Source organism: Quercus robur, chromosome 10 (genome assembly GCF_932294415.1).
Source record: "Quercus robur chromosome 10, dhQueRobu3.1, whole genome shotgun sequence".
Classification (NCBI taxonomy): domain Eukaryota; kingdom Viridiplantae; phylum Streptophyta; class Magnoliopsida; order Fagales; family Fagaceae; genus Quercus; species Quercus robur.
Window position 1 is genome coordinate 33,065,491 of NC_065543.1, and position 25,989 is coordinate 33,091,479.

A 25,989-nucleotide genomic window follows, 5' to 3' on the forward strand; every position below is an offset into this window, starting at 1 on the left:
TTCCGCCTTCCAGCAACTAAAGCTAGACCCAAAAAGGCTCTGTCCTTTTGAGTCCCCCCTCGTCAGTTTCAGTGGAGACAAGGTATACCCCAGGGGAATAGTGACGTTGACAGTTACTGCCGGCTCGTACCCCCTCCAGGTAACCAATCAGCATAACTTCTTGGTAGTAGACTCACCCTCGTCCTACAACATGATCATAGGATGACCAATGCTCAACCGCTGGAAGGCTGCTACTTCCATGTACTACGTGAAGGTAAAATTTCCAACGGAACAGGGGGTCGGAGAGATAAAAGGAGACCAAGTGTTGGCAAGAGAGTGTTACCAGGCCGTCCTGGCCTCAAGAGAGAACCATACGTGGACAATCGAGGAAAAAACACCAGAGATCGTTGAGAAGCTAGAACCAATAGAGTTGGTTGAAGGAAGTCCAGCAAAGACGACCTAAATAGGGACGAATCTGAGTCCCAGGACGAAGGAAGGGATCATCAACTTCCTAAAAGATAACCTCGATTTATTTGCTTGGAGCCATGAGGATATGCCAGGGATCCTAGTAAGCCTCATCCAGCATCGCTTGAATGTTGACCCAGAGAAGAAGCCCGTCCAGCAAAAAAGAAGAGCCTTTGCCCCCGAACGAAACAAAGCAGTAATGGTCGAGGTAAATAAGTTACTCGCAGCAAATTTTATTCAGGAAGTTCACTACCCCGAATGGTTGGCCAACGTGGTCATGGTCAAGAAAGCAAACGGGAAGTGGAGAATATGTGTCGATTTCACAGATCTTAATCAAGCCTGCCTAAAAGACAATTTTCCATTACCCAGAATTGATCAGCTGGTAGATTCCACCGCAGGACATAAACTTCTCACATTCATGGATGCATTTTTAGGATATAACCAGATACAAATGGTTAAAGAAGACCAAGAAAAGTCTACCTTTATCACCAGCCAGGGGCTTTATTGATACCAGGTCATGCCTTTTGAACTCAAGAACGCAGGGGCCACCTATCAAAGGTTGGTGAACCAAATGTTCGAGAAACAAATCGGGAGAAATGTGGAGGTATACGTTGATGATATGCTCGTCAAGAGCAAAGAGGAAGAGGATCATTTGGACGACCTCAAGGAGACGTTCAACACACTCAGGCACTACAGCATGAAGCTAAACCCGTCCAAATGTGCTGTCGGGGTTTCCTTAAGGAAATTCCTTGGGTTTATGGTGTCGTAAAGAGGAATTGAAGCAAACCCCGAAAAGGTCAAGGCCATCCTCGAAATGTTTTCACCTAAGACGGTCAAAGAAGTACAATCCCTCACAGGAAGAATAGCAGCCCTTAATAGGTTCGTCTCGAAGGCCACAAACAAATGCCTTCCATTCTTCAAGACTTTGAAGAAAGCGTTTGCCTGGATGGAGGAATGCGAAACAGCGTTTCATGAGTTGAAGCACTACCTGAGCGACCCTCCACTCTTAAGTCCGTACAAAGAAGGCGAAGACTTATTCTTATACTTAGCGGTATCTATCATGGCAATCAGCGCAGCGTTGATCAGAGAAGAAAACAGGTTGCAACTCCCTGTATACTACGTCAGCCAGGCTTTCCAGGGTACCGAGGCGTAGTATCCTCGCATAGAGAAGATCACCTTTGCCCTAATAGTGGCCTCAAGAAAATTTCATCCATACTTTCAAGCCAATCCTATCATAGTAATGACGGACCAACCCATTGAAAAAGCAATGAACAAACCTAAAGCCGCAGGATGAATGGTACAATGGGCTGTCGAGCTCAGCCAATTTGATATAGAATACCGTCCACGAACAGCCATAAAAGCTCAGGCGTTGGCCGATTTCATAGCGGAATTTACCACCCCCGAGAACACAGGCAACCAAGAAGACCTCTGGACGATAAACACTGACGGATCGTCCACTCAGAAAGGAGCGGAGCAGGCATTGTTATTACTTCCCCTGAAAAAGACGTTCTCAAGTATGGGGTCCAGCTCAAATTCCCTATAACTAATAACGAAGCAGAGTACGAGGCCTTGCTGACAGGACTAAGAATAGCTCAGGCACTTGGAGCTGAAAATATCGTGCTCAAGAGCAACTCACAGCTCATCATAGGGCAAGTTAAAGGAGAGTTTGAAGGAAAAGAGACGAGGATACAAAAATACCTCAAACTGACGAACCAGCTGGTAAGTGCTTTCATCAAGCAGAGTTTGTTCAGATCCCACGGGATCAGAATGCAGAAGCTGACGAGGTAGCACGAAGTACCTCAACAGACAACTGGGATAAAATGCATAATTGGAGGCTGGAAGAACAAAACTCCCCTAGCATCAAGGAACTTCAAACTTTCCCGGTACACACCAGCCCAGGATGGACGAGCCCAATTCTGTCATTCCTTCGAGAAGGACGATTACCGCCAAATCCTGAAGAAGCTAAGAAGATCCAGAAACGTTCTGCTAGATTTACAATACTAAATGACGAGTTTTGCAAAAGGGGCTACTCCCAACCATATTTAAGATGTATATAAGAGGAAGAAGCCAGATACATCTTGGAAGAAGTACACGGGGGAATCTGCGGAGACCACATGGGGGCAAAGTCCCTTGTCAGGAAGATCATGAGGGTAGGCTACTTCTGGCCGACGATACAGCAAGACGCAGCCGATTTCTTGAAGAAGTGTGATAGTTGCCAAAGGTACGGAAATGTTCAACGAGTCCCTGGAGAAAAGATAACGACAATTTCCTCACCTTGGCCATTCGCACAATGGGGAATCAACATCATGGGTCCCTTACCATAGGGAAAGAGACAAATGAAGTTCATGTTCATCGCAATTGACTACTTCACAAAGTGGGTCGAAGCGGAAGCCCTTGCAACAATCACAGAAGCAAAGGTACAAAATTTTGTATGGAAAAATATTGTTTGCAGGTTCAGGATACCCAAAACGATCATATCAGATAACGATCGTCAATTCGACAACTAGAAATTCAGATCATTTTGCTCGAGCTTGGGCATCAAAAACAAGTACTCATCATTAGGACATCCTCAGGCTAATGGACAGACAGAAGTAACCAACCAAACCTTACTCAGGATTATCAAGTCCCGGTTAGTGGGGGCAAAGGGAGCATAGCCTGAAGAATTACCAAGTGTCCTATGGGTGTACAGGACGACGGCACAAACACCAACAGGAGAAACACCATTCACTCTGATGTATGGCACAGAAGCAGTCATCCCGGTCGAAGTAGGGCTCACTAGCCTTAGGAGGGAATTCTTTGACGAGCAAATCAACGATGATCAAATGAAGCAGAACCTGGACTGTTTGGACGAAGTTAGAGACCAAGCATCCCAAAGAATGGCCAAGTACCAGCAGAAGATGGCCGAATACTACAATCGAAGAGTGAAGTTGAAAAGATTCAACATCGGAGATCTCATCCTTCGGAAGGTTACTCCTGCAACAAAAGATCCAACACAAGGCAAGCTAGGCCCAACTTAGGAATGGCCTTATAGAGTCGTCCATTATTCACGCCAAGGAAGTTACCATCTAGAAGACTCAAAGGGAAAGAGACTACCTCGTCCATGGAATGTCGAACATCTAAAAAGGTATTACGAAAAGAAACCGTAGCCTAATTGTAAAACCTAATTTAATTTTGTGCTTCCCTTCTTATGTAAGTGATTATTCAGAATTTACTAAGTATTATTCAGCATTTCACAAGTATTATTCAGCATTTCACAAGCGTTACCCAGCAATCCATGCGCTACAATTCTTCCCTCCTCGAAAGATCGAAATAATCGTCTTGAGTAAAAAAGACGATAAGATTCCTTAAATGGATGTACATCGTCTTGAATAAAAAAGACGATAAGATTCTTTAAATGGATGTACATCGTCCTAAATAAAAAAGACGATAAGATTCCTTAAATGGATGTACATCGTCCTGAATAAAAAGGCAATAAGATCCCTTAAATAGATGTACATCGTCCTGAATAAAAAAGATGATGGTATGTACATCGTCCTAATTAAAGAGACTATATGATTCCCCAAAAGTTCTTGGGACTAAATCCTTTAAGTCCACAAAAGGACAAGGATAAGTGAAATATGCCAACAAAATTTTTATAAGTCCCCAAAGGGAAGAGAAGAACATCCAAAATGGATCCTAACACAACACAAATAAAAGATAGCAACCAACCTAGAAGGTAAAGGTAAATCAATAGACATATTATATAAAACCAAACTGTTTAAAAAAAAAAAAAAAAAAAAAAAAAAAAAAAAAAAAAAAAAAAAAAAAGGGAAAAACTTTGATAAGAAGCAACAGGTTCAGGCTTAGGGGGCAGTATCATCGTCCTTGTTCGCCTGGGTAGGTTCCGCACCAGTGGATGCTGCAGTCTGAGCTACCCCATCCTCCTCAATCTCGTTGTCAACAGCTTCAAAATCCAAGTCTTCGAGATCCGTGCCAGGGCCGTGCTTAATCAGATATCTCCAGAGAAGTTCAAAGCCTTTGAAGAACCACTGGAACAGGATAGTGTTGTATTCCTCTGTGATCTGGAAGGTAGTGACTGCCTTGGCCACGGCAACCTTCATCTTTTGGGCAGATGTTGCAAGGAGTTCGTCCTTTTGCTTCACTGATTGCTTCTCAGATTCCCGCTGCTCTATTAAAATTTGAATCTATCCCTTGGAAGTATTGAGAGCGTCCATGGCTACGATCAAATCCTTCCGTAACCCTGAAGCCTCAGCCTCAAGCGCTTCCACCTTCGAGTTGGCCACAATGGCCTTCTCCTCATTTGCCAAGTACTAGGTGGTGATATGCATGGTCTCCCCCAACACCTTACAGCGAAAAGCCCCATCAAAGTCAGTAAAAACAGTTAAACACTTAAGGACGAAGAGAAAGAAGACGAAGATATGAAGGATTACCTGCATGAGTTTGTGGACGTGACAGCTTACCATCTCCTGGGAGGGTATGCTTGAGATCTCATTCATCTCCCCAGGAGTGAGGAGCTCATTAGCACGGTCCATAGTCGTCTCAGCATCAGACCAAACACTGGAACCAATTTTCTCTTTTCCCTTATTCGCCACTTTCTGCTTTTTCGAAGGACGGGCAACCTCCTCAACAGAAATACCAAGAGAAGCAGCCTGACCCTCTTCCAGGTCCAAGGCAAGGGTGGACGAACCTCTCTCCACCGTCTCTTTCTCCTTTTCCTTATCCGTGATCCTTAGCCTTCTCTAACCAATGTGGGAAAGAGGCTCATTCTTCTTCTCCTTAATTTTCTTATACATCTCCTTGTTAAACTTGGTCATCATCTCTACGCCAAAGAAAACAAGAAGTTAAAGACGATGAAAAAGGAGACAAGATGAACCCGTATGCAAAGACAGCTTACGCTTTTTCTCTTCTTGGTCAAGTGTGATGAGGACGTAAAGAGAAGGCTCCAGCCCTAAGCAATGATGAGCTAAAGTGCATGGATCAATCAATTCGCCAAAATCATCAATCGTCCTTGCATACTTGATTGCTACCTGAACCCGCTCTTCAAACTTACTCTCAAGCTCAGGACGTTCTTTTACTGCAAAATACAAAAGCAAGAAAAGATAAAAAAAAAAAAATAAAGAAAAAAGAAAAAAAAGAAAAAAAGAGGGAGAGTGGAATCTCATGAGGAGCAAATGCACCAATCAAAGGGGTCTCCCACCGGTGCAGCAACCTAAGGACATCCCCCCCCAAAAATCATCAGACAGTGTCTTCCAACCGTCACCCAACACAAAGAAGTATCTAGACTTCCAGTAACGGAAGGACGACGGAAGATCAACGATAAGACGCGACTTCCTATTCCAAGGTACAAACTCATAATACCCAAATTCCTTAGACTCTTTCAAACGGTATAGATGGACGAACTCATTGATCGTGATCATATCTTTGTCAGCGATGGTCGTCCAAATCACCATATAGCTTATGACTATTCTCCACGAGTTGGGGATAAGCTGCCCTAGTGCAAGGTTTAGATGGTGAAGAAGCTCCATGATAAACGGAAGGACGGGAAATCTGAGGCCGCACGAAAACGCAGCCTCATAAAAACAAACTTCCTCATGAGCGAAGGCGCAAGCCTTTTCACCCTTTCTGGGAAGACGAGCCCTAGTCCCCTCGAGAAACTGAAACCTATCTTTGAACTTGCTAAAGACTTCTATTTTCAAGGAACATTTCTTCTTGAGGGCATGGAAAGGATGAGCAATGGCCGGACCAGGAGAATGGGAAGACGAAGGCGCGTGAGAAGGCACGGAAGTTGCTGTATCTACCTCGGCCCCTTCCCTGCCTACATTAGAAGACGAGCCTCTCGCTAAGTCACCTAATCCCACCTCAAACCCCATATTTTCCCCCCTTAGGATCCCTCGAACAGATTGAAACCAAACCTGAGATTTGTACAGTAAAGGGTATAAATCACCCAACACCAAACCTAAGCCACTGCCACTAAAAACAAATTCCTCAACCTGCGGGTATGAATCACTAGGCGAAAGCGTACCCAATGGGTCGCCAGAAGATTCCACTAAAGCCCCTAAGCGGGCAAAAAGAAATGCTACGAAAGGAGACGTATGTTTAACTTCAGAGTTATCCACCATTAAAGGGAAACAACACCACTCGAAAAGAAGAAAGGGAAGCACAGAAAGAAAAAAGAACTTAAAAGACACGGATACAAGAAAAATTCAGAAAGGAAAGAAAGCATAAATGAAGGGCATACCTGGAAATTAGGGAGGAAACGGAGAAGACTAAGAGCAAAATACGCACCTAAGGGAGTCGGAGAAACCAATCACAAAGAGAAGATGAAGAGGTGAAAAAGGGGAAAGCAAAAAATCAAAAGGTTTTGCCTTGAAAAATGCGAGAAACCTGAAAAGGTTTTCACCGGAAACGAGACCCTCCGGCCAATCAAAATCAAACACGTGGCTGCGATGTGTGTCAAAGCTGCCATTAAGCAATCAATGCGGAGCAGAACCCCAAGCGCCATAACCGCAAAAAAAAAAAAAAAAATATATATATATATATATATATAATAATAATAAATAAATAAATCAATAAATCCTTTTGTATTCCTGTGACCATCCAAGTTGTGGACGACCTCGGAATAGGGGGACAGCTGATAGACTCAATCATATTATTGTCATCCATTACCACGATCAAGGACGAGGAATATACCCAAATTCGTCTTGGCAGCAATGGTCACCAAACAAGGACAGATAAATCCATCTTCACTCATCAATGAACCGTTACAAAGCATTGATCAGCTTCCATACCGTTGGGAGGGTAATCCACCATTAACACCCTGCAGAGGCGTTACCAGGAGAGAATAAAGTCTCCATCAAGGCTCCACCAACGGCTAGAAGAAATCACCCACGTGTACGTGCATATATATATATATATATAGCAATGAAATCCAAGGGGGAGGGATATACAAAGTAATTCTCAAACTCTAGCATATTGTTTTCTTAACATTTCTTTGGTCAATTTTTCTGACTTTAGCATAGGAGGCTTTTTGGCAGGCACCACACCGGTGCCCTACATTTCTTCTTCTTTCCATCATTCTTTGAGATCAGGTTGGTTGAGGACGACATCAATCTGGACAATCACCCTTGACTAATGATCTAGGCATCATCAACAACCGCAATATATAGGTCGATTATCTCCCCAAAAAGGGAAAGAAATGTTTTTGAAGCTTCCACACTCAAAGGGACGACTGCACTCCACAAAGTGTTCATCATCACCACAGTATTATGGTGAAAGTAATGTTAAGAAGAAGATGAGGGTGATGAGGGAAGACAGAGCTACACGATGGGCATCCATGTTTCGAAGATTTTGGAGAAAATATTAGGGTGAGAGGAATTATTAATAACGCAGTATATAACATTGACTCTCGCAAGTCCTACAATGGTTGAAAAGTCTTCTCCCCGTATTAAATTTTTAAGAGTAACCCTATCAACCTAATAATTGTAACACTGTTTTCACAACAATTGAATTGGTAAATTCCTACTAGTTTTTATCTAGATCACTAATTTCAATGTTCTCACAATAGTTGAGTTGAGAGTTTCTATTCATTTTTATTTGGGCCCATATTGATTTTACTTTATTAATGTAATTCATAACTTACCACAATAACAATTGGAAAATATTTTGTGAAATTAAATTGTTGTAACTTGAGAACTATTGTTCGGTATAACAATATTAAAAGAGTTATTTTAGGACAACAACTTATTACACACAATATTGCTTTTACATAAATTTACTATTTTTTTTCTACAAATTATAGTCAGCCACGTAGGAGAGTTGTGACAAACTATGTAGATAAACACCCTTCAATTACGGCCAAAACAACTCTTTAGGCCCCTCCTCACTTGCTCAAACTTCTTCTTTGTATATATATTTTTTCAACCCACTTCTATTTTGCGTTTTCAAGACTTAAAAGTGAAGTGTTTGTATTGGATTTGTTAGGACATATGTGATTCACTTGTTAGGAACATATATCATTATTTTATATAATTGGCTAATCCTTTGACAAAATGCACTTTACTTGTATTTGGGTAGATCTAGGATGTGGTCAATACTTCAAGAAACTGTGTTTCAAGATCAAGTGTTGAAGCCATGCAAGCCTGTCCAAAAAACAAACTAAAGAAGTGCCTGTCATTAAAGCTCGACAACTAGCTCGACAGCTAGCCATCTAACGAGCTTAAAGAGCTGTTCAGCCTCGTGACTCAATAGCAACTCGACAGATAGGGTATCTGTCGAGGTTTATGAAAAACAAATTTTCAATTCTGTTTTGACTCCAATCCGTGATTATGTGTTTGGGCTTTCTTTTATCACAACCCTAGACATATAAAAGGATTATTTTAAGGGCCGTCAAAGTGTTCACAAGTTGCACAAGTGTTGAGCAAAGTTTGTTCAAGCAAATTGTGACCGGAGACAAAATTTGCCCTAATTCATCGTTCTTGTGAAAAAGTTGCTGTGTTTATGCACCGTTGGGTTTTGTGACCAAGCATCTTCTGGATCTTCATCATTGGGATGAATTGAAGAACTTTGCAGCTAATAACCTTCTCTAGTTGGTGATTAAAGTCGTGTACTAGGATCCGTGCAATTGGTTAGTCACGTTCTGGGAGCCATGCATCAAAAGGAGAAATTGTCATTACAGAACAATTCCAATTCGGTATTGGGGTAAGGGTTCAACTGTAGGTTGGTATAAGGTACTGGGATTCTTTTACTTGTAACCGCTTGTTGTGATAATAGTCGAATTTCGGGAGTAGTGACCTTAAAATCAACCGGTGGGGTTTTTGCCGTGTTGGTTTTCCCCATTCGTAAAAAAATCACCATGTTAATTTATTTTCCGCTACATACTTAGTTTATTAGTGATTTGTTTGTGCTACCATGCGTTTGCATGTTAATTTGATTAATTAATAAACTTGGCTAATTAATCAATTAATTTATCACAAGGGGTCAATACGTTTTTGGCCTATTAGGATTGTTTTCATTTTAATTTTTTATGCATAAAAATTTTTATTTTAATTCTTCACATTTGATTCCATTTTTATATTGGCTCTATTGTCCAGTTCCATTAGTAATTTGATCATTAAGTACTCTTTATGTTTAACTATTTCTTAAAAACTATTTCTAAAATCCTGTGTAATGCAGAAATTTCAATTTTTTAGGGGACAAAACCCTTTATTATGAACAATTAGATTACCATGTTGTTTTGTGCTTTGAAGAAACAAAACAATCACAGTCTATGCACTTGTGAGTTCATGCTAGAGATTCTAATCAGTGTAATGAATTATGAACAAATTATATATTCTCCCTCTAAATAAAAAATATAGATTAATTGCATAAATTCACCATGACCACCCTGACGAGTATTGAAAATACAGGGTCGTTCATAGGATGGACGACCATACAACATTCACAGCCATAAATGGCTTTGTAATTGACAAGCTTTAATGATCAGAAATGACAATTATGAGCCAAATAAGCCTTCATTTAAGTTTAGACATATGTTACTCAACAGTCAAAAGAGCCATTAAGTGGCTGCCAATGATTACACTCATAATGAGGCTCCCAAACAGCTGTACCAAGGCTATAAATAAGCCAACAAACACCTAGAGAAAAGTATGCACACTCAAACACACAAAATTATATTTTGATTTTCTAAGAGATATTGAGAACTCTACTAACTTAGTCATCGAAGAACCATTGGCTAATGCCACTCCAGTGTCTTCTCTCTCATCTTTGTAGGGAACATCACCTCATCCAAAGCCTAGACGAGGTCTTCAACTAACGACCATTTTTGGCATCATCACACCCCATTTGAATATTTTACGGTTTGCATTGAAAATTACAAAAACTTACCATGACCACCCCCAATTAATGGCGGTTGAAATTAATGGCCATTTGTAAGTCGTGTAACCATAAAAGAAATGAATTCTCCTTTTCTTTTCTTTTTTCTTTTTTCTTTTTTCTTTTTTTTCCTTTTTCCAAGATTTTTTAATAAATTCTCTAAGTTAATTAAACTAAATTTGAAATCGTAAAAAAGGAAAACAAAAAATCTTTAGATTGGCATTGAACATAAATGAAAATTAGAACTGAGTTTCTCAAAAAGTCCCCAAACTATCAAGTGAGTAATCCAAAATCCATAGAAACAAGCTAAAAGGATGAAAATTTGAGATGTTTCTTGAGAAGTGACTTAATGTTTCTTGAGATGTCATAATAAATGTCACATCTCGAATCTAATGTATGACTTAGAGCTATTTACAGGTCGGGTCGGCTTGGATTTGGGCCTGACTAGTACTTTATCGATTGGGTTGAGTGACTGAAAATTTGACCTGTGCTTGAGCAAACATTCAAGTTGGACCAAGGATACATGGTAGTGTTCCCCAAAGTTTTAAAACTTGGATCAATACCCCTAACTTTAGGAGGGGATGTAAAATCTTTGTTTTACACTTTCCAATAACGACATATCACATCAGTGTTTCACACATTATTGAATAAGTCTAAATATGATAAGGATGTGATTCTTCTCAAAAAATAATAATAATAATAATAATAATAAGGATGTGATGCAAAACATATGGTTTACAATTTACATCATCCAATAAAAGTTTTTCCTATAAGCATTTTACATAAAACTTAATACATCTTGCCATACACAATTACATCTCAATAAACTCCAAATTTCACAGACATTTTCAATTTCAAATTAGACCAAAACCTGAACTCAAAATCTCATCGTCTTCACCCAACCTCCATTCCACCACACATGCCGCCATAGTTTGTTGGATCTATTGTGAGAATGGTTTCATGACCTGAAGATTTATTTTTTCTTGATTTTTTCATCTTCCCTTACTCTTTACTTATTCAAAATGCCACACCAAGAAACAATCCCAAATGCCCAAACCAAGCCAACCACTTTTCCAAAACATCAAACCCAGATACAATCCAAAATGCCCACTTGGAAAACTCTATCAAGACCACCAAACCTAAAACTTATGACACCTTCTATCAGAGACGAACCCATAGTAGGACCCCCCCCCCCCCCCCCCAAAAAAAACCAAAATAATAGTATATACATATAAGTTGAAAATTTAAATTTTGGGCCTAACCACCAAATGCAAGCCCCAATCACCAAAACTGAAGCCTAAGCACCATCGAAACAACCCAACTCCAAGAAAACAACACAACCCACAACGATTCAAATAAGCTCTTGCCACCGAAACCGATTCAACAATCCACACAGATTCAATTTTGGTGGCTAGGGCTTGCATTTGAACTTGTGGAGGTGGTGCTGGATAGAGAAAGGGGACAGAGGTAGAGAAAGGACAGATTTATAATATTTTATAGTATAGTTATATTATTTTATTGTGTTGTATGGAAAAATAAAAACTGGGATGTTGGGTGTATTTTAAAGTGAGGTAGTATAATAGATAAAGTAACTTTTTAGGTTGTAAAATAGCAATTTTTATACAACCCCGGATGCCAATGCTCTTAGAGCCATAAGCTTCCATGTCCTTCTCTATATTTATATTATATTTGGGGCTTTTTCTTTTTTGGTTTTCTAGCAATAGACACAATCAAGCAATAACATCATTGCAAATTCAAGCAAGCACTTTGTAGGTAATTTATAAATTGGTGAATTATAAAATACACCCATAAAGTTTAGAGGTGTTTGGATTTTATACTTCGAAGTCTCAGAATTTGGATAAATAAGCAATATTTTATTACAAAGAAATTACTTATTATATATATTTATATATATATAAAATAAAATAAGGAAATAAAAGTAAATTTATATAAAATACTTCTTCTATCCTCTCACTTTTCTCTCCAACAAGAACCAAAAAAAAAAAGTTTTTCATCTCCTTACTTTTCTATCCTTTCAACCAAACACACGAGGGAAAATTCAATTTTTTCTATCCTCCCATTTTTCTGTCTCCCCAACCAGACAGACTCTTAAGAAAAAAAAAGTGTATATATATAAAGAGGTATATTTTTTACAATTTTATATTTTAGCTCCCTCTTTCAAAACTTTTGAGCCCCCTCCCCTACAATTTTACATTGATTTCATTGTAATACCATTTGCATCAATTGTAAAATAACATAAGACCCAAAATTTGTCCAAAAGAAATCACCCTTATTATTGTCATACAATTGAGATTTTCTTTGGTTAAAGCAAGGTTAAAGATTAAGGGACAATGAAGTAGATAGTCTCTCTCTTTTATATAAGAAAGGTTCATAGTCACACTTAGACCTAAGGAGCAAGAACAACACAACAATATTTACACAAGAAGAAATTTATCTATAAATATAATTTCATAGCATTGATGTGGTGGAGGATTCTTCTACAAGTGATCTTGGAGGAGAGCATAAGAAAGGCTTTGGAGGGATCTTCAAGGCTTCTATGTTTCCTTCTATCATTTCAATCACTTTATTCATGGATGGCCTATCAAATGGATTTGTCTGTATGCACCACAAGCCCACTAAGATCATCTTCCTCACCATTTCATTTTCTGTTGTTGTCATATTACTTAGAAATCCTATATCGTTGTCCAACTCGAGACGCTTATAAATCCAATGTGGAAAATATATTTCACTAGTCTGGCTTACTCCAACATCAGTGTTATTTCTTCCTCCAGCCATCTCCAAAATCATCATTCCATAGCTATAAACATCAGATTTGTGTGAAACTCCACCAAAGTTCCTACTAAACACTTCTGGAGCTATGTACCCAATTGTTCCTCTAGTACCAGTCATTGATATGTTACTCTCATTCCTTATACATAGTTTAGCGAGTCCAAAATCAGAGATTTTTGGGCAAAAATCTTCATCCAGAAGGATATTATGTGGTTTTATATCAAAATGCAAGATTCTTGTGTTGCACCCACGGTGCAAGTACTCAAGCCCCCGAGCAATTCCAATTGCAATTTGGAACAATTTTTCCCATCCTAAATGTGAACTGGTTTTCTCAAGGTTGCCATCTTGTATGAACTTTTCAAGTGATCCATTGGGCATGAACTCATAGATGAGAGCTCTTTTCTGACCTTCTAGACAAAATCCTACGAGTGTAACAATATTAACATGTGAAGTTCTACTAATGCTTGCAACCTCATTAATAAATTCTTCTCCATTTCCTTTTGATTCATTAAGGACCTTCACAGCAACAGGACGACCATCGAGTAACTTTCCTTTGTACACGCCACCAAAACCTCCTTGACCTAGTTTATCTCTAAAAGAGTTGGTCATTTTTTTTAATTCTAAGAATTTATATCTATTTAGAGCTAGTGGTCCATACTTTCTAATGAAGGCCTCAAGATCTTGCTCATTCTTTGTTTTCTTCGTCCAAAATTTTGTTGACTTAATAATTGATCTTTTACTTCTAAACCAGAAAATAATGATGCAGGTTAGTAATACTCCAACTCCTGAAGCGGCAACACCTGTAGAAAAATTCGAACATGATTCAGGTGGTGGAGGTTATGACCCCTTTATAAGTTAACACCATAACTAAAATAAGATATAATCTAAACCCCCCGACAACCCTCTTCTCAAAGCCTTCTTCCCCATGAATGAGAAATGCAATTGTCTACTCACAAAATTGAATGAACCTTGGTGCAAATGGACTTAATAACATTTTTAGAATGAGCAAGACCAATAATGGTTGGTGAAACTGCAAAACATAATTTCTCTAGTTCTACATGATCATTTTCTATTGTATCTTACCTATAATCAGCTTCAATTTTTTGGTCCTGCTAGCGGGGCCTGCAGAGAAAATATAGTACTCATTACATAATGGCAAAAAAATAATTTTGAAATTATACTTAAAAACTTCTTGTGTTCCTCTATGGAACATTTCTATTAGGTAAAGAAGATTTTAAAATGCATATTTTTTTTTTCACATGATTGCATTACTCCATGACAGAATCTTCGGCAATAGTTGAATCCCAGCAATAACTTTAGTATTTTTCATCTTGAAATGATCATGGTACGACGACATTGGTTGACGTTTAGTATGCAAAACTTAATTTAGTCCTTCAAATTTAAAAACCAGGAATTGATTTTCGTGTTAGTTTAGCTCAAACCCTTCATGACTGCAATATATAGGTCGATTTTCTTCCCCAAAAATAAAGGTTTACAAAATGTTTTTTATGCTTTTGCAGTAATAGGGACAACTGCACTCCACAAAGTGTTCATCGTCATCGCAGTGAGGTGGTACAATTGCTAAGGGGGAGGAAAGTGTGATGAGGGAAGACAGAGCAAGAAGGGCATCCATGTGTAGAAGATCATGGAGAAAAGAATAAGATGAGATGTATTAGAATTCTCAGAGAGAGAGAGAGAGGGGTTGTGTACTGTGTTTACCGATAAATAAGAGCATTATTCTCATACACTCATTATTGTACATTATCTATTCACATAAACTATTTTATATTTTAAACGTGGACATCATGTCTAAAATTATAGATACTATATTAACAGTGTACATTAACAAATGAGAAAAGAAGAATTACCAAATAAATAAATAACCAATAGGAACAGAATAGTTACCACAAAAAAAAAAAGTTTTATTGCAACAAAGCTACAGCAATAACCAAAAAATTAATAATAATAATACGCTACCTGCACAAATACTTTATAATTTAGACTACTTTCTATAAGCCAAACATATTTTGGTACTATGCTACCAGCACAAATAATTTCTCAATCTTCATTGGGTCCACCATTCTGCCTTTACCTTTTAGACTTGTTCCTTGGAATTAATTACGTTACGGGTAAAGAAAATTTCATCCAAAAATTCACGCGCTCTCTTTCGCATAGATTTACTAAACTTATTTGGATCTATAACAATACAGCGTGTATGATAAAATAGGGGCGATTTTGGCCCAGCATTTATTTTTAAAATATTTAGGCCCGAAACACTGTTTGGGAAATATATAGCAATATATCACTTTTTTAGGTACTCGAGCTTGGCAAGCTCGAGTACCATGTTTTTTTAATCCACTATCGCCCCATATTCAAGGAACCCTATAGTCGCGTTTTTAAGCCCTATAGTGACGTTTTTGGGCCAAAAAACGCCACTATAGGGCCCCTTATGGGACTTATAAAAAAATTTTGCAGGAAAACGCCGCTATAGGGACCAAAAACGTCACTATAGGGATTAAAAACGCCACTATAGGGCCCCTTGAACCTGTTATGCGGACTTATAAAAAAAATTTTGCAGGAAAACGCCGCTATAGGGCCCGAAAACGTCACTATAGGGCTTAAAAACGCCACTATAGGGCTCCTTGAATATGGGGCGATAGTGGATTAAAAAAACATGGTACTCGAGCTTGCCAAGCTCGAGTACCTAAAAAAGTGGTATATTGCTATATATTTCTCAAACAGTGTTTCGAGCCTAAATATTTTAAAAATCAATGCTAATAGGCCAAAATCGCCTAAAATAGGTGTCTAAACTTTTCCATTCAATTCTGTATTACAAAAAATTTCCACTCATCCATAGACTTGCGTGTATTGACATGACAATGCACGGAATTGTGGTCTTGCCGACTCCTTCCAGGCAAGCTTAACAAATGGGATACCATCCAACACGTTGAGGAAAAGTTTCGGAGAACTTAAATGGACCTTCTTGACCTTTATTTGAAGAGCAGCTTATACGGTTTAAATTTTATTCTTCATTTTTTATATATCTTTTTTCGGTTTTGGAATTTTTTAAATTTTGGTTTTATTTTCTTATTATAGAAACTTATTTAGGAGTTTTTTAGTCAAACCGCCTATAGGAAGGAACAACACCAAATGAAATTCAAAAAGAAAAAAAAAAAATCAAAATAAGAGATCAAAGAAATCCCACCCTTAATCAGCCACCAATAACATCGGAAACCCATTGCCACCATTGAAACTCACAAACCACTCCAACCAAAGTCATGCCAGCTACGAAAGCCCAATATCAAACCCAACCACCAAACTCAAAACCAAACCTGACAACACCAAACCCAACACTGACAACCCTCCCAGCCACAATGACCTCCGCAACCACAACCACCAAGATCTAAGAGGTGAAGCCTAGAGAGAGAGAGAGAGAGAGAGCCCCCAACACCCTTATCGCCAATCTACACCATGAAAGGGTGGTGGTCATGGATCATTGTCAATTTGCACCACACTTACCGCTACAACACCCTTACTAGAAACATTTATACCGACGGTCAAAGTCCTAAGGTACTATGCCAAAGAGAAAGGAGGGGGTTTGTGTGAGAGAAAGAGGAAAGAAGCAATGGTGGGCGTTGGTCTGTGCGTGGGTGGGGGATTGGTTTGTGCGTGTGACGAAGAAGTAAAAATTTTTACTCTTGTTTTAACTTTTAAGAGTAAAACATTTTACGTCTTGTTGCTCTAATATTAGAGTCGATTGTAAAATATTTTATAATTGATTATCTTTTTATATCAAAACAAACATAGTAAAATGAGTAAAATATTTTTCACCGTATTATGCTGAGAAAGCCTATTAGGTTTTGATTCAACCAAACCTGAAGCCTATCCAAAAAAGCAAAGAATCTTCCATTTGGGGGAGCCAAGAAACTCTTTCACAATATTAATTATCCAAATAGAGAAAAAGAAGACCATAAAGGAAAGAAATAAGTCCAAGTTCTATTCTATAAGTTTAGGGTGAGTTTGGTTTAGCTTTTTGTAAAAGTGCATAATGAAAAAGTAGAGTTTTCAAAAAGTGCATAATTGAAAAAGTGCATTTTCAAAAAGTTGAGTGTTTGGTAAAAACTGTTAAAAAGTGCTTTTTGAAAAAGCTGAGTGTTTGGCTAGCACTTATAAAAGTGACAGTTTGAGGGATAAATTACCAAAAAGGACAATGTATATATAAGAGCATCTCCAGCAGGTTAGACAAATTTTTGTGCTGTTTGGACAATCAACAGTGACATTTATCTTTTGCCTATCCACTTTTTAAATTTTTATTTTGTAATCAAATTTATTCTTTTTTAATATTTATTTTTCTTTTTCTATTCATTTTCAACAATTATATTTTTCAACAAAAAGTGTTACATCTACAATATTTTTTGCAATACTTTCACAAGAATCATAACAGAATCTTATGTGAAAAGTTGTTACTAGTTCTAATTTGAACTCATTACTGAAATTATATTTTTACTCATCAATATTAGCTAATTACTTAAAATTTATTGTGAAAATATTGTGAAAATATTGTGGTCATATTTTGAAATTGTGATTTCTAATACTTTTCCTTTTTTTTTTTTCTCTTGTATTTTATCCACCACACACGTGTACATTATTTTGTCCACATCTTCTCCTTTTTCCCACACCTCCACCTTCCAGAAGGCTCTCTCATTCTCTCATTCTTTCATTTTTCCTTTTTCCTTTTCCCTTTGTTTCCAGAAGGCTCTCTCAATTCCAAAGCTCTCCGGCTCTCTCAATTGCTTCTCTCTTTTTTTTTTTTTTTTTTTTTCCACTTGATTTCCAAAAGATCTCCACTTCCGCTTCTTGACTTATATGAAGCAAATTGCTCGCGGACCTGAACTGAAAATTGAGAAGCCTCACGACCTGAAGTGAACACTGTGGGTTCAGTCTTTCTTCGTCTTCATCTTCTTCTTCCTCTTCTTCTTTCTTTCTGTCTTTCTATGTGTTTATGGTTGTTTGGCCATGGGTTTGTGCTATTTGATTTCTGTATTTTTGGATTGTGGTTTGTGTTTTGGGTAATGATTTTAATCTTCGTCTTCATCTTCTTCTTCCTCTTCTTCTTATTTATTTCTGTCTGTCTATGTGTATTTTTGGTATGTGTTTTTGGATTGTGACCGTGGGTTTGTGATGGGTATTTCCGTAATTTTAATTTTGCAACGGTAACCCACTGAAAACGCGCATTGCGCGTTTTCATTTATGGACCCCTGAGAGTCCATAAAAATTTCCGCGTTTCTCCTAATTTTTGGTCTATGCCCAAAACGCAACTTTTATCAAAAAGTTGCGTTTTAGGCTTAACCAAACGCATATTTTGGCTTGGCTTTTTCAAAAAGCGCTTTTTGGGTTCAAAATGCGGAAACAAACGGGCACTAAAAAGGAGAAACCTTATAGGTCAGAGTTGGCAAATTGGATGCCACTATCTTTAAAAAATAAATAAATTTACGCCCATCCTCTAAAGAAATTAAAAGTCTTGCTTTAAGGAGTTGAGCCCAATAACCTTTTCGTAGAACAGCCCGGAGCCCGTTAAGAGCCCAAGTTCAATATATTGGCATTTTCACGGCTTCTACCCAAAAAAAAAAAATGATGGCATTTTCACGTTTTCACTTTCACCTACAAAGCTCTGACCATGGTCGAACGATCTGCTCGCCTCTACTAACACCAGACCAACAATGAAATTATTCTTAGAATAATTATGTCAGTACACCTTCGCTAAATTTTCATCACTAATTGCTAATTAACATATTTTTTTAAAGTTTATCATTACTTGAATCATTGATTTTATTTATTTTTTATTTTTTTTATAAAGGGAAAACGTAATTCTAATTTCATCATCAAAATCACCGATAACAAACCAAACCAAGAGAGTAAATATAAGAGCGCTCTCCGTCACGGCAAAAGCAGACAAATTGGTGTGCTACATTAGAACCGCAATACCCACCTGAATGCTCACACCCGCCACAGGCAACATTCAAGGCATTATAGTCCACTTCAAACCCCTTGATTCAATGCCTCATGAAGTTTATGGATACACCCGCAGACTCATCAATAATAGCATTTCGTAAAATTGGAACACGGAATCTTTCTCTGCATTGCGCAAGGCCTGGATTATGGATCATTGCTAACAATTCGTTTACAAAGTAAGCGTTCTTATTTGCATCACTACCTTCCAAGCTGCACGTAAATCTATTTTGGACCGGTATAAGTGTATTGACTTGAGGAGGGCAGCCGTAGAACAAAGTTGGTTGAAGCGTAATTAAAGATGATACTATAATTCAAAATGGTATTGAGGTTGGTTTGAGGACAAGAACCATCCCAGAGGTCCAATCTTGCAATGGTCATGATATTTTGAGCTTGGTTGATGTTTAGAATGAGAAACTCTAGTTCTTCAAATTTGATAATCGGGTATTCATCGTTGTAGCACTCGAGCTTGAACCCTTGGTGACCACAATGTTCAGGTCGATTACCTCCCCAGAAAGGGTAAGAAACGTTTTTGATTCTTTCACACTCATAGGGACGACTTCACTCAACATATCGTGCATCATCGGTGCAGTAAGATGGTGGCAATATTGCTAAGAAGAAGGAGAGGGTGACGAGGGAAGAGAGAGCTAGATGGATATCATTGTCCTTCAACTTTAGGAGTGGTTGAGTGTATTAGAGAGTTATCATAAATAGTCAAACAAGTTTTGTTACAGCAATTGAATTCAAAAGTCCATAATTTTCCAATATTGACGGAGAAGAAAGAGTTGAACTTAACAATTGGCCTGTGAAATCAAAATGCATAGAAATCTAGAAAACGATCAAGAATATTCAAGGCTCCTAATGTGTTTCAAGAATTTAAAAATTATAGCCCCATTTCGTAAATCATCAAATCTATTTTAGAAAGCATCAAACCTCACTTAATTCTTTATACAGTGGTTTCCTTTTCAGATAATTTATTAGCACATATTATTTCTTTTTCGTTTCTAAGGGAGATTGAAATAATTAAAAAATCTATCATTTGTGTACTAGTATTTTATGACATAATAGCTATTAGCACAATCATGGTTTGATCTGCTACTTTCATATAAATCCAGGCTGCTTCTCACAGCATGATCTGAAGAGTAGTTAGTGACTAATATTCAGCAATTTTTTCTTGTCACAAGAAATATTCAAAACCATACATTGAATTGAAGTTCATTGGGATTTGTTCTCGGTTCTCAGATAAGGGTTTGGTTTTTGGTTTTGGCTTGTAGAGTCCCAATTGATAGAGTTCTAAATTTTCCCAGCAATTCCTCTTTTTGACCGTTTATGAGTTAAAGATGTTAAGGTGGAATCTATAAATATATGGCTGTAAGAGATGAAAGAATAGTTTCTCTGGGGCCCATTAGATAAATAAAAGTCAACAAGATTGGAAATCAAGACTAGTCAACATGTATGACCCAGTCAATCGGGAAAATTTTTGGTTGATACAACGAACTTAGGAAGGAACTAATGGCTAATGCTATTCATATTTTTGACATTATGTTTTACTTTAGAAATATAGTAATACTGTTCATCAAAAAAAAAAAAATATATATATATATAGAGTAATACTAGTCCGTAATCTGTACAATAGAAAACTCTAACATAATATAATAAATTAAAAATAATATTTATCAAACAACTTCAATTTTATATATATTATAAATATTCAAGCTGTGATTAACTATCTTAACCATCTTCGTTCTTGCTTAAAGTGTAGGTTTCAACTTTCAACATCAACTTGATAACAGCCTAATAGATGATATTCATCCATGAAATAATCAATAATTTTTAAAAATTAAAAATTTAAAAAGATAACAGGTGCTATTCTAGGGGAAGAGTACCTATACAATTTTTTCTTTACAAGCTTTTGTTGAGAAAGATGAAGTTGAAAGTCAAATTTTTGCAGATTGGTATAGGAAAGAGACATTATAGGTGGGTTAATTAGAATTTGCATCTCTCACACTTCTTCTATGGGTGACTCGAATTTATTGTTTTTTTTTTTTTTTTTTTTTTTTTTTTTTTTAAAGTGGTCTGTTGGTAAGACGTCTATTAGAAATACAAAGGATCAAGTTATTGGCCTACTAGATTGACCCACATTCCCCAAAAGAAAACAAACCAGTACAATGGTATGCAATTACTGTATTAACTATGCCGACTGCCCAAAAAGAGGTAATTAAAGAAGGATCAACTATGCCTTACAGGCCTATAGCTGAGAACATTAAGTATATACCATCAAAACCAAACAAAGAACAAGAAGTATGCTATAGCCTAATCCAGGAAAGTGAGATGAGAAAAGAGCAAGCATATTTTTACCTGGGCAGCTATAAGAGCGCTCTCCGTCAGGGCAAAAGCAGACAAATTGATGTGTTACGTTAGAACCGCAATGCCCACCTGAATGCTCACACCCACTACAGGCAGAGGTAGTATCGTGCAAGGGATTGTAGTCCACATCGAATCCTCAAATCAATACTTGCCGAAGTGCCGGGACTCCACTCCAAGGATCGTTCATAAGAGCAGCCCGTAAAATTGGAACACGGATTCTTTTATTGCATTGCTTAAAGTCCTGAAGTTGGCTCGTCGAGAGGAATTCTTCAACAAAGTAAGCATTATTACCCGTTTCAGTATCTCCTGATCTGCAAGTAAACCTATGTCGAGCCGGTATTTTGACTTGAGGAGGGCAGTCGTAGAACAAAGTTATGTTTTGATCGGTTGAAGCGTTATAGTCGAAGTTGGTAAAATTCAAAGTGGTATTGAAGTTGTTTTGAGGACAAGAACCATCCCAGAGGTCCAATCTTGCAATGGTCATGATTGGAAAAAATTTGTCGATTTTTAGTACGCGGAAATCTAGTGCTTCAAACCTGATAATCGGGTATTCATTGTGGTGGCACTCGAGTTTGAACCCTTCACGACCGCAATATTCAGGTCGATCACATCCCCAGAAAGGGTAAGAAACGTTTTGGATGCTTCACACTCATGGGGACGACTGCAATTAGCAAAGCGTTCATAGTCGGTGCAGTACGATGCTGTTAGTATGGATAAGAAGTATAGGGTAATGAGGGAAGAGAGAGCTAGATGACGGGCATCCATATTTAGAAGATTATGAAGAAAATTAGTAAAGGGTGATTGAGAGGTAATGCATATGACGCAGCCGCATATTGTTGAACCAAGACTAGAAAGAGTTAGAATGATAGATAAATGAGACGAACCCTCTTATGTACAATGAACAAGTGGACCATGTTTATACAATAGCATTCACGAGAGAGAGAGAGAGAGAGAGAGAGAGAGAGAGAGAGAGAGAGAGAGAGAGAGAGAGAGAGAGAGAGAGAGAGAGAGAGAGAGAGAGAGAGAGAGGAATACTGATTTGGATTTGTGTTGAGTAGGGATGTCAAATGGGTGGGTTTGGGGTGGGCATAATTGAGTTTGGTATATAAAACCCATTTACCCATTAAAACAAGAATATTGATTTGGATTTGTGTAGGGATGTCAAATGGATGGGTTTGGGGTGGGCATAATTGAGTTTGGTATATAAAACCCATTTACCCATTAAAACCCATTTAACTAATTTTCTTTTAACTCAAATCCAACCCAACCCAATTATTATGGGTAAACTCCAATTTACCCAATTATCAAAATGACCAAAATGTCATTAAACTAAAAATCTCAATACTTTTTTGGATTCCCTTTTCCATTCTCTCTAGTCTCCATTCTTGGAATTAAAAAATTCCACATAACACATCCATGTCAGCAATTATATTAAAAATTCAAAAAAAAAAAAAATTTTCTTTTCTTTTCTATTTTCTCTCACTTTCTTGGCAACCAAACAGTGCAACAAATACAAAGAAATGTTATTTCAAACTCAAAACTTTCCTAGAATTTCGAAAGCAAATGTCCTATAAACAAATAGAAATTCTTCGTTGACATTAAGCTCAACGGAGCTCGAAATCCAATTGGTGATTCCGATGACCAAATGCGGGTGCCACAGCTCACAAACTGTGACGAGCTGAACCAAACAAGTCCAAAGCAAAATGCTCGAGCAAATGTGAATGAACCAGACCTAAAATTGTGTCCTCGTGATCGCAAGCACGAGAGGAGAACCACTCGCTATCTTATCGCCGATATGCGCTGCCTCTGATGATCTAACCTCCATTCCTTTTCTTCAAACCAGCTCATCGCCGTAGCTTCATCGATCAATCCAAAACCCTAACCTCCTCCACAACCACCTCATTGCCATAGCTTCATCGATCAATCCAAAATTCTCATTAGCTTTCAACAACCACAGCAAAAACCATTAAGAGATTTTTTTTTTTTAACTTTACTGGGAATATTTTCTTTTTTGTTTTTTTTTTCTCTCTCAAACTTTCTTTCAGATGCTAGAATATTAAAAAAGTAAATAAATAAATAAAAATTTTCTTTTTACTTTATTATTTTTTCATTGTATCTCTCTCTCTCTCTCTCTCTCTATTAAGTGTAAACGTAATCCCTCTCTCTCTCTGTTTGAACTGTTTGTTTGATGAGAAAATGAAGGAAAATGAAAACCCTCAAACATTGAAACGTCTTAGGGGTTTTTTTTTTTTTTTTTTTAATGGGAAGGGCTGGGTTGTATTTGGATATATTGTTTTTGGGTTAAATGAGTCTCAATGGGTTTTTAGTTAAAACCCAATAATTATTGGGTTTAATTGGATTGATGCCTATTTAACCCAACTAATAATTAGATGGGTTTGGGTTCAATTAGAGTGAGTGGGTTTGGGTGGACAAATGAGTTTGGGTTTATTTTGCCATCCCTAGTGTTGAGAGATCAACTAGCGTGACAAATCTTTGTTTGAATGTGAAGGCGAACGAAAGACGCAACAAAATTGCCAAAACAAAACAAAACAACAAAGTTTCCTACCTATTTCAGTACTACAATTAATCTATTGTTTCGTCGCAATTACCAATTTTATTTAACTTTTCTATAGGTTTTTTTTTTTTTTTTTTTTTTTTTGGAGAATAACTTTTCTATAGGTTGATGTGACGTGTTTAAATATTTCTTTGAAATCCATATTATAATTGAACTTAATTGTATACAAATTAAGAAATATAGAGCTGTTTGGTGTGGCATTTTAAACAATTTATTTCAATTTTTAAACAATATTACATGTATTTTAATGTATTTTTTACCCGTACGTATTTCTAAAAAATACAATCAACTTTATTAGAATATATAACATTACCAAACAAGTCATAGTACTCTCCTTTCATTTCTTTTCTTTTTCTGTCTTTTACCTTCTAAAATATTGAACAGCATTTTATATGAATTTTACAGTTCAACTTGTTTTTTAATTCCTTTTACAGTTTACCTATAAAAAAAAAAGTACATAAACTACTTTTCCAAAACAAGTTAAAAGGAAAAGGCGTAAAAATATTCTTTATTAATTGGACAGATATTGCAAATTTGCAATGGATTATGTAAACATGACTGAAAAGAATCAAAATTCAAAATGAACAAGATATGGAGATATTTTTCTAACAGCCGTGTTTGAAGATCTGAGGAGCTTAGATGGTTATATTATATGCCTGGTTTTGAAGGCATGAATAATTTCTTCCAAACCGAACAGACTTTTTCATGATTTTTAAAGGATCTATAATATATATATAAATCTGCAAAAACTAGCTATCCCACTGTCTCATCCCTAAAAGTTTGTTTTCATTTTTTCTTTTGTGGGCTTGTACCATCTAAGATTGATGCTTACTAATTTATTTATTTTTATTTTTTTTAGAAAGTGATGCTTGCTAATTTAGTTGACCATGCCTGCCACATGCTATATAATTGACCTTAAAAAATGTCATACTTGACCAATTTAATTAGGACTCTTCAACAACCTCTCTAAAATCCTGGCCCAAATACACATACACGCGTGAAAAGCTAACCAATAAACAAACTACAATAAGAGAATCTAACCAATACCTACACTACAAGGTGAAGATGTTCATTCACCCAAAAAAAAATCTAGTACAACTTCTAAGCAACGTGAATCTTTCCAACAATTGGACGCATTCACTTTTTTTGTTTCTTCAATATATATACAATGGTTGAAAATGATATTTTATCTCACGTTGAAATTTCAACGCAATTTTGCGTTGTTCAATCTCACCAGACAATGACATATATGGCCCCTAATTTCATGTCTTTGCATGCCACTCGGCTAGTAAACTTTTTAAGGTTAGAAATTATTTTAAACATATTCGAATCTCAATATCATATTAATTGATGGATATCCTAGCAACTCGCCTAGTCATTGATGATGTTGAGATCGTCAGTAGTTGGGTTTGTCTAGATAAACCAATACGAGCTCGTCCAACCTCCTATGCGATCAATGAAAAGAAAGGGGATCCTCTTAGGTGGTCACTGGTGTGGTGCCAGCCACGAAGTCTCCAATGGTAAAGTCAAAGAACAGAGCTTAGAAAATGGAAAGAATTTGGTGATCAGAGTAAGAGGTGATCAATGTGTCTTTCCCCTATCTAGGATTTGGTTGGTCCTATAAATAGACTCACCTTACTAGCCATTGTCCTCCTTGAATGGTGACTTGAAAGCTTTTTTGGTAATGCCTTAGGCCTACTTAATTCAACCTTAATGGAGGTTCCAACGATCTTATCTCTGATACATAACCGTCGGGGCATTGAATTGTTGTCATTATGACACTCTACCTCATCCAGGCTGGCTCCTCTGGACGAGGATAATTATTTGTTCTATTAGTTGCCCCCTTATTCTGAGATCATTCTTGCGTGATGACGATCTTGAGAATATGAAAGGTCCTTTGCTCGGATGTGACTCTTGAGTGCTTTTCCTATTGT

General features: G+C 37.3%; 1 protein-coding gene across 1 annotated transcript in view; it reads right to left on the bottom strand.

Annotated features, from left to right (window-relative positions):
* Positions 1 to 12,573: 12,573 nt before the first annotated feature.
* Positions 12,574 to 25,989, bottom strand: part of LOC126702074 (LEAF RUST 10 DISEASE-RESISTANCE LOCUS RECEPTOR-LIKE PROTEIN KINASE-like 2.4) — a 71,188-nt gene continuing 57,772 nt past the window's right edge. The window contains exons 2-4 of the mRNA XM_050400688.1: positions 21,472 to 21,572; positions 14,188 to 14,226; positions 12,574 to 13,904 (exon numbers count right to left, since the gene is read on the bottom strand). Coding sequence (XP_050256645.1) covers positions 12,784 to 13,904; positions 14,188 to 14,226; positions 21,472 to 21,572 — 1,261 coding nt within the window. The 3' untranslated portion in view covers positions 12,574 to 12,783. The remainder of the gene's footprint in view (positions 13,905 to 14,187; positions 14,227 to 21,471; positions 21,573 to 25,989) is intronic.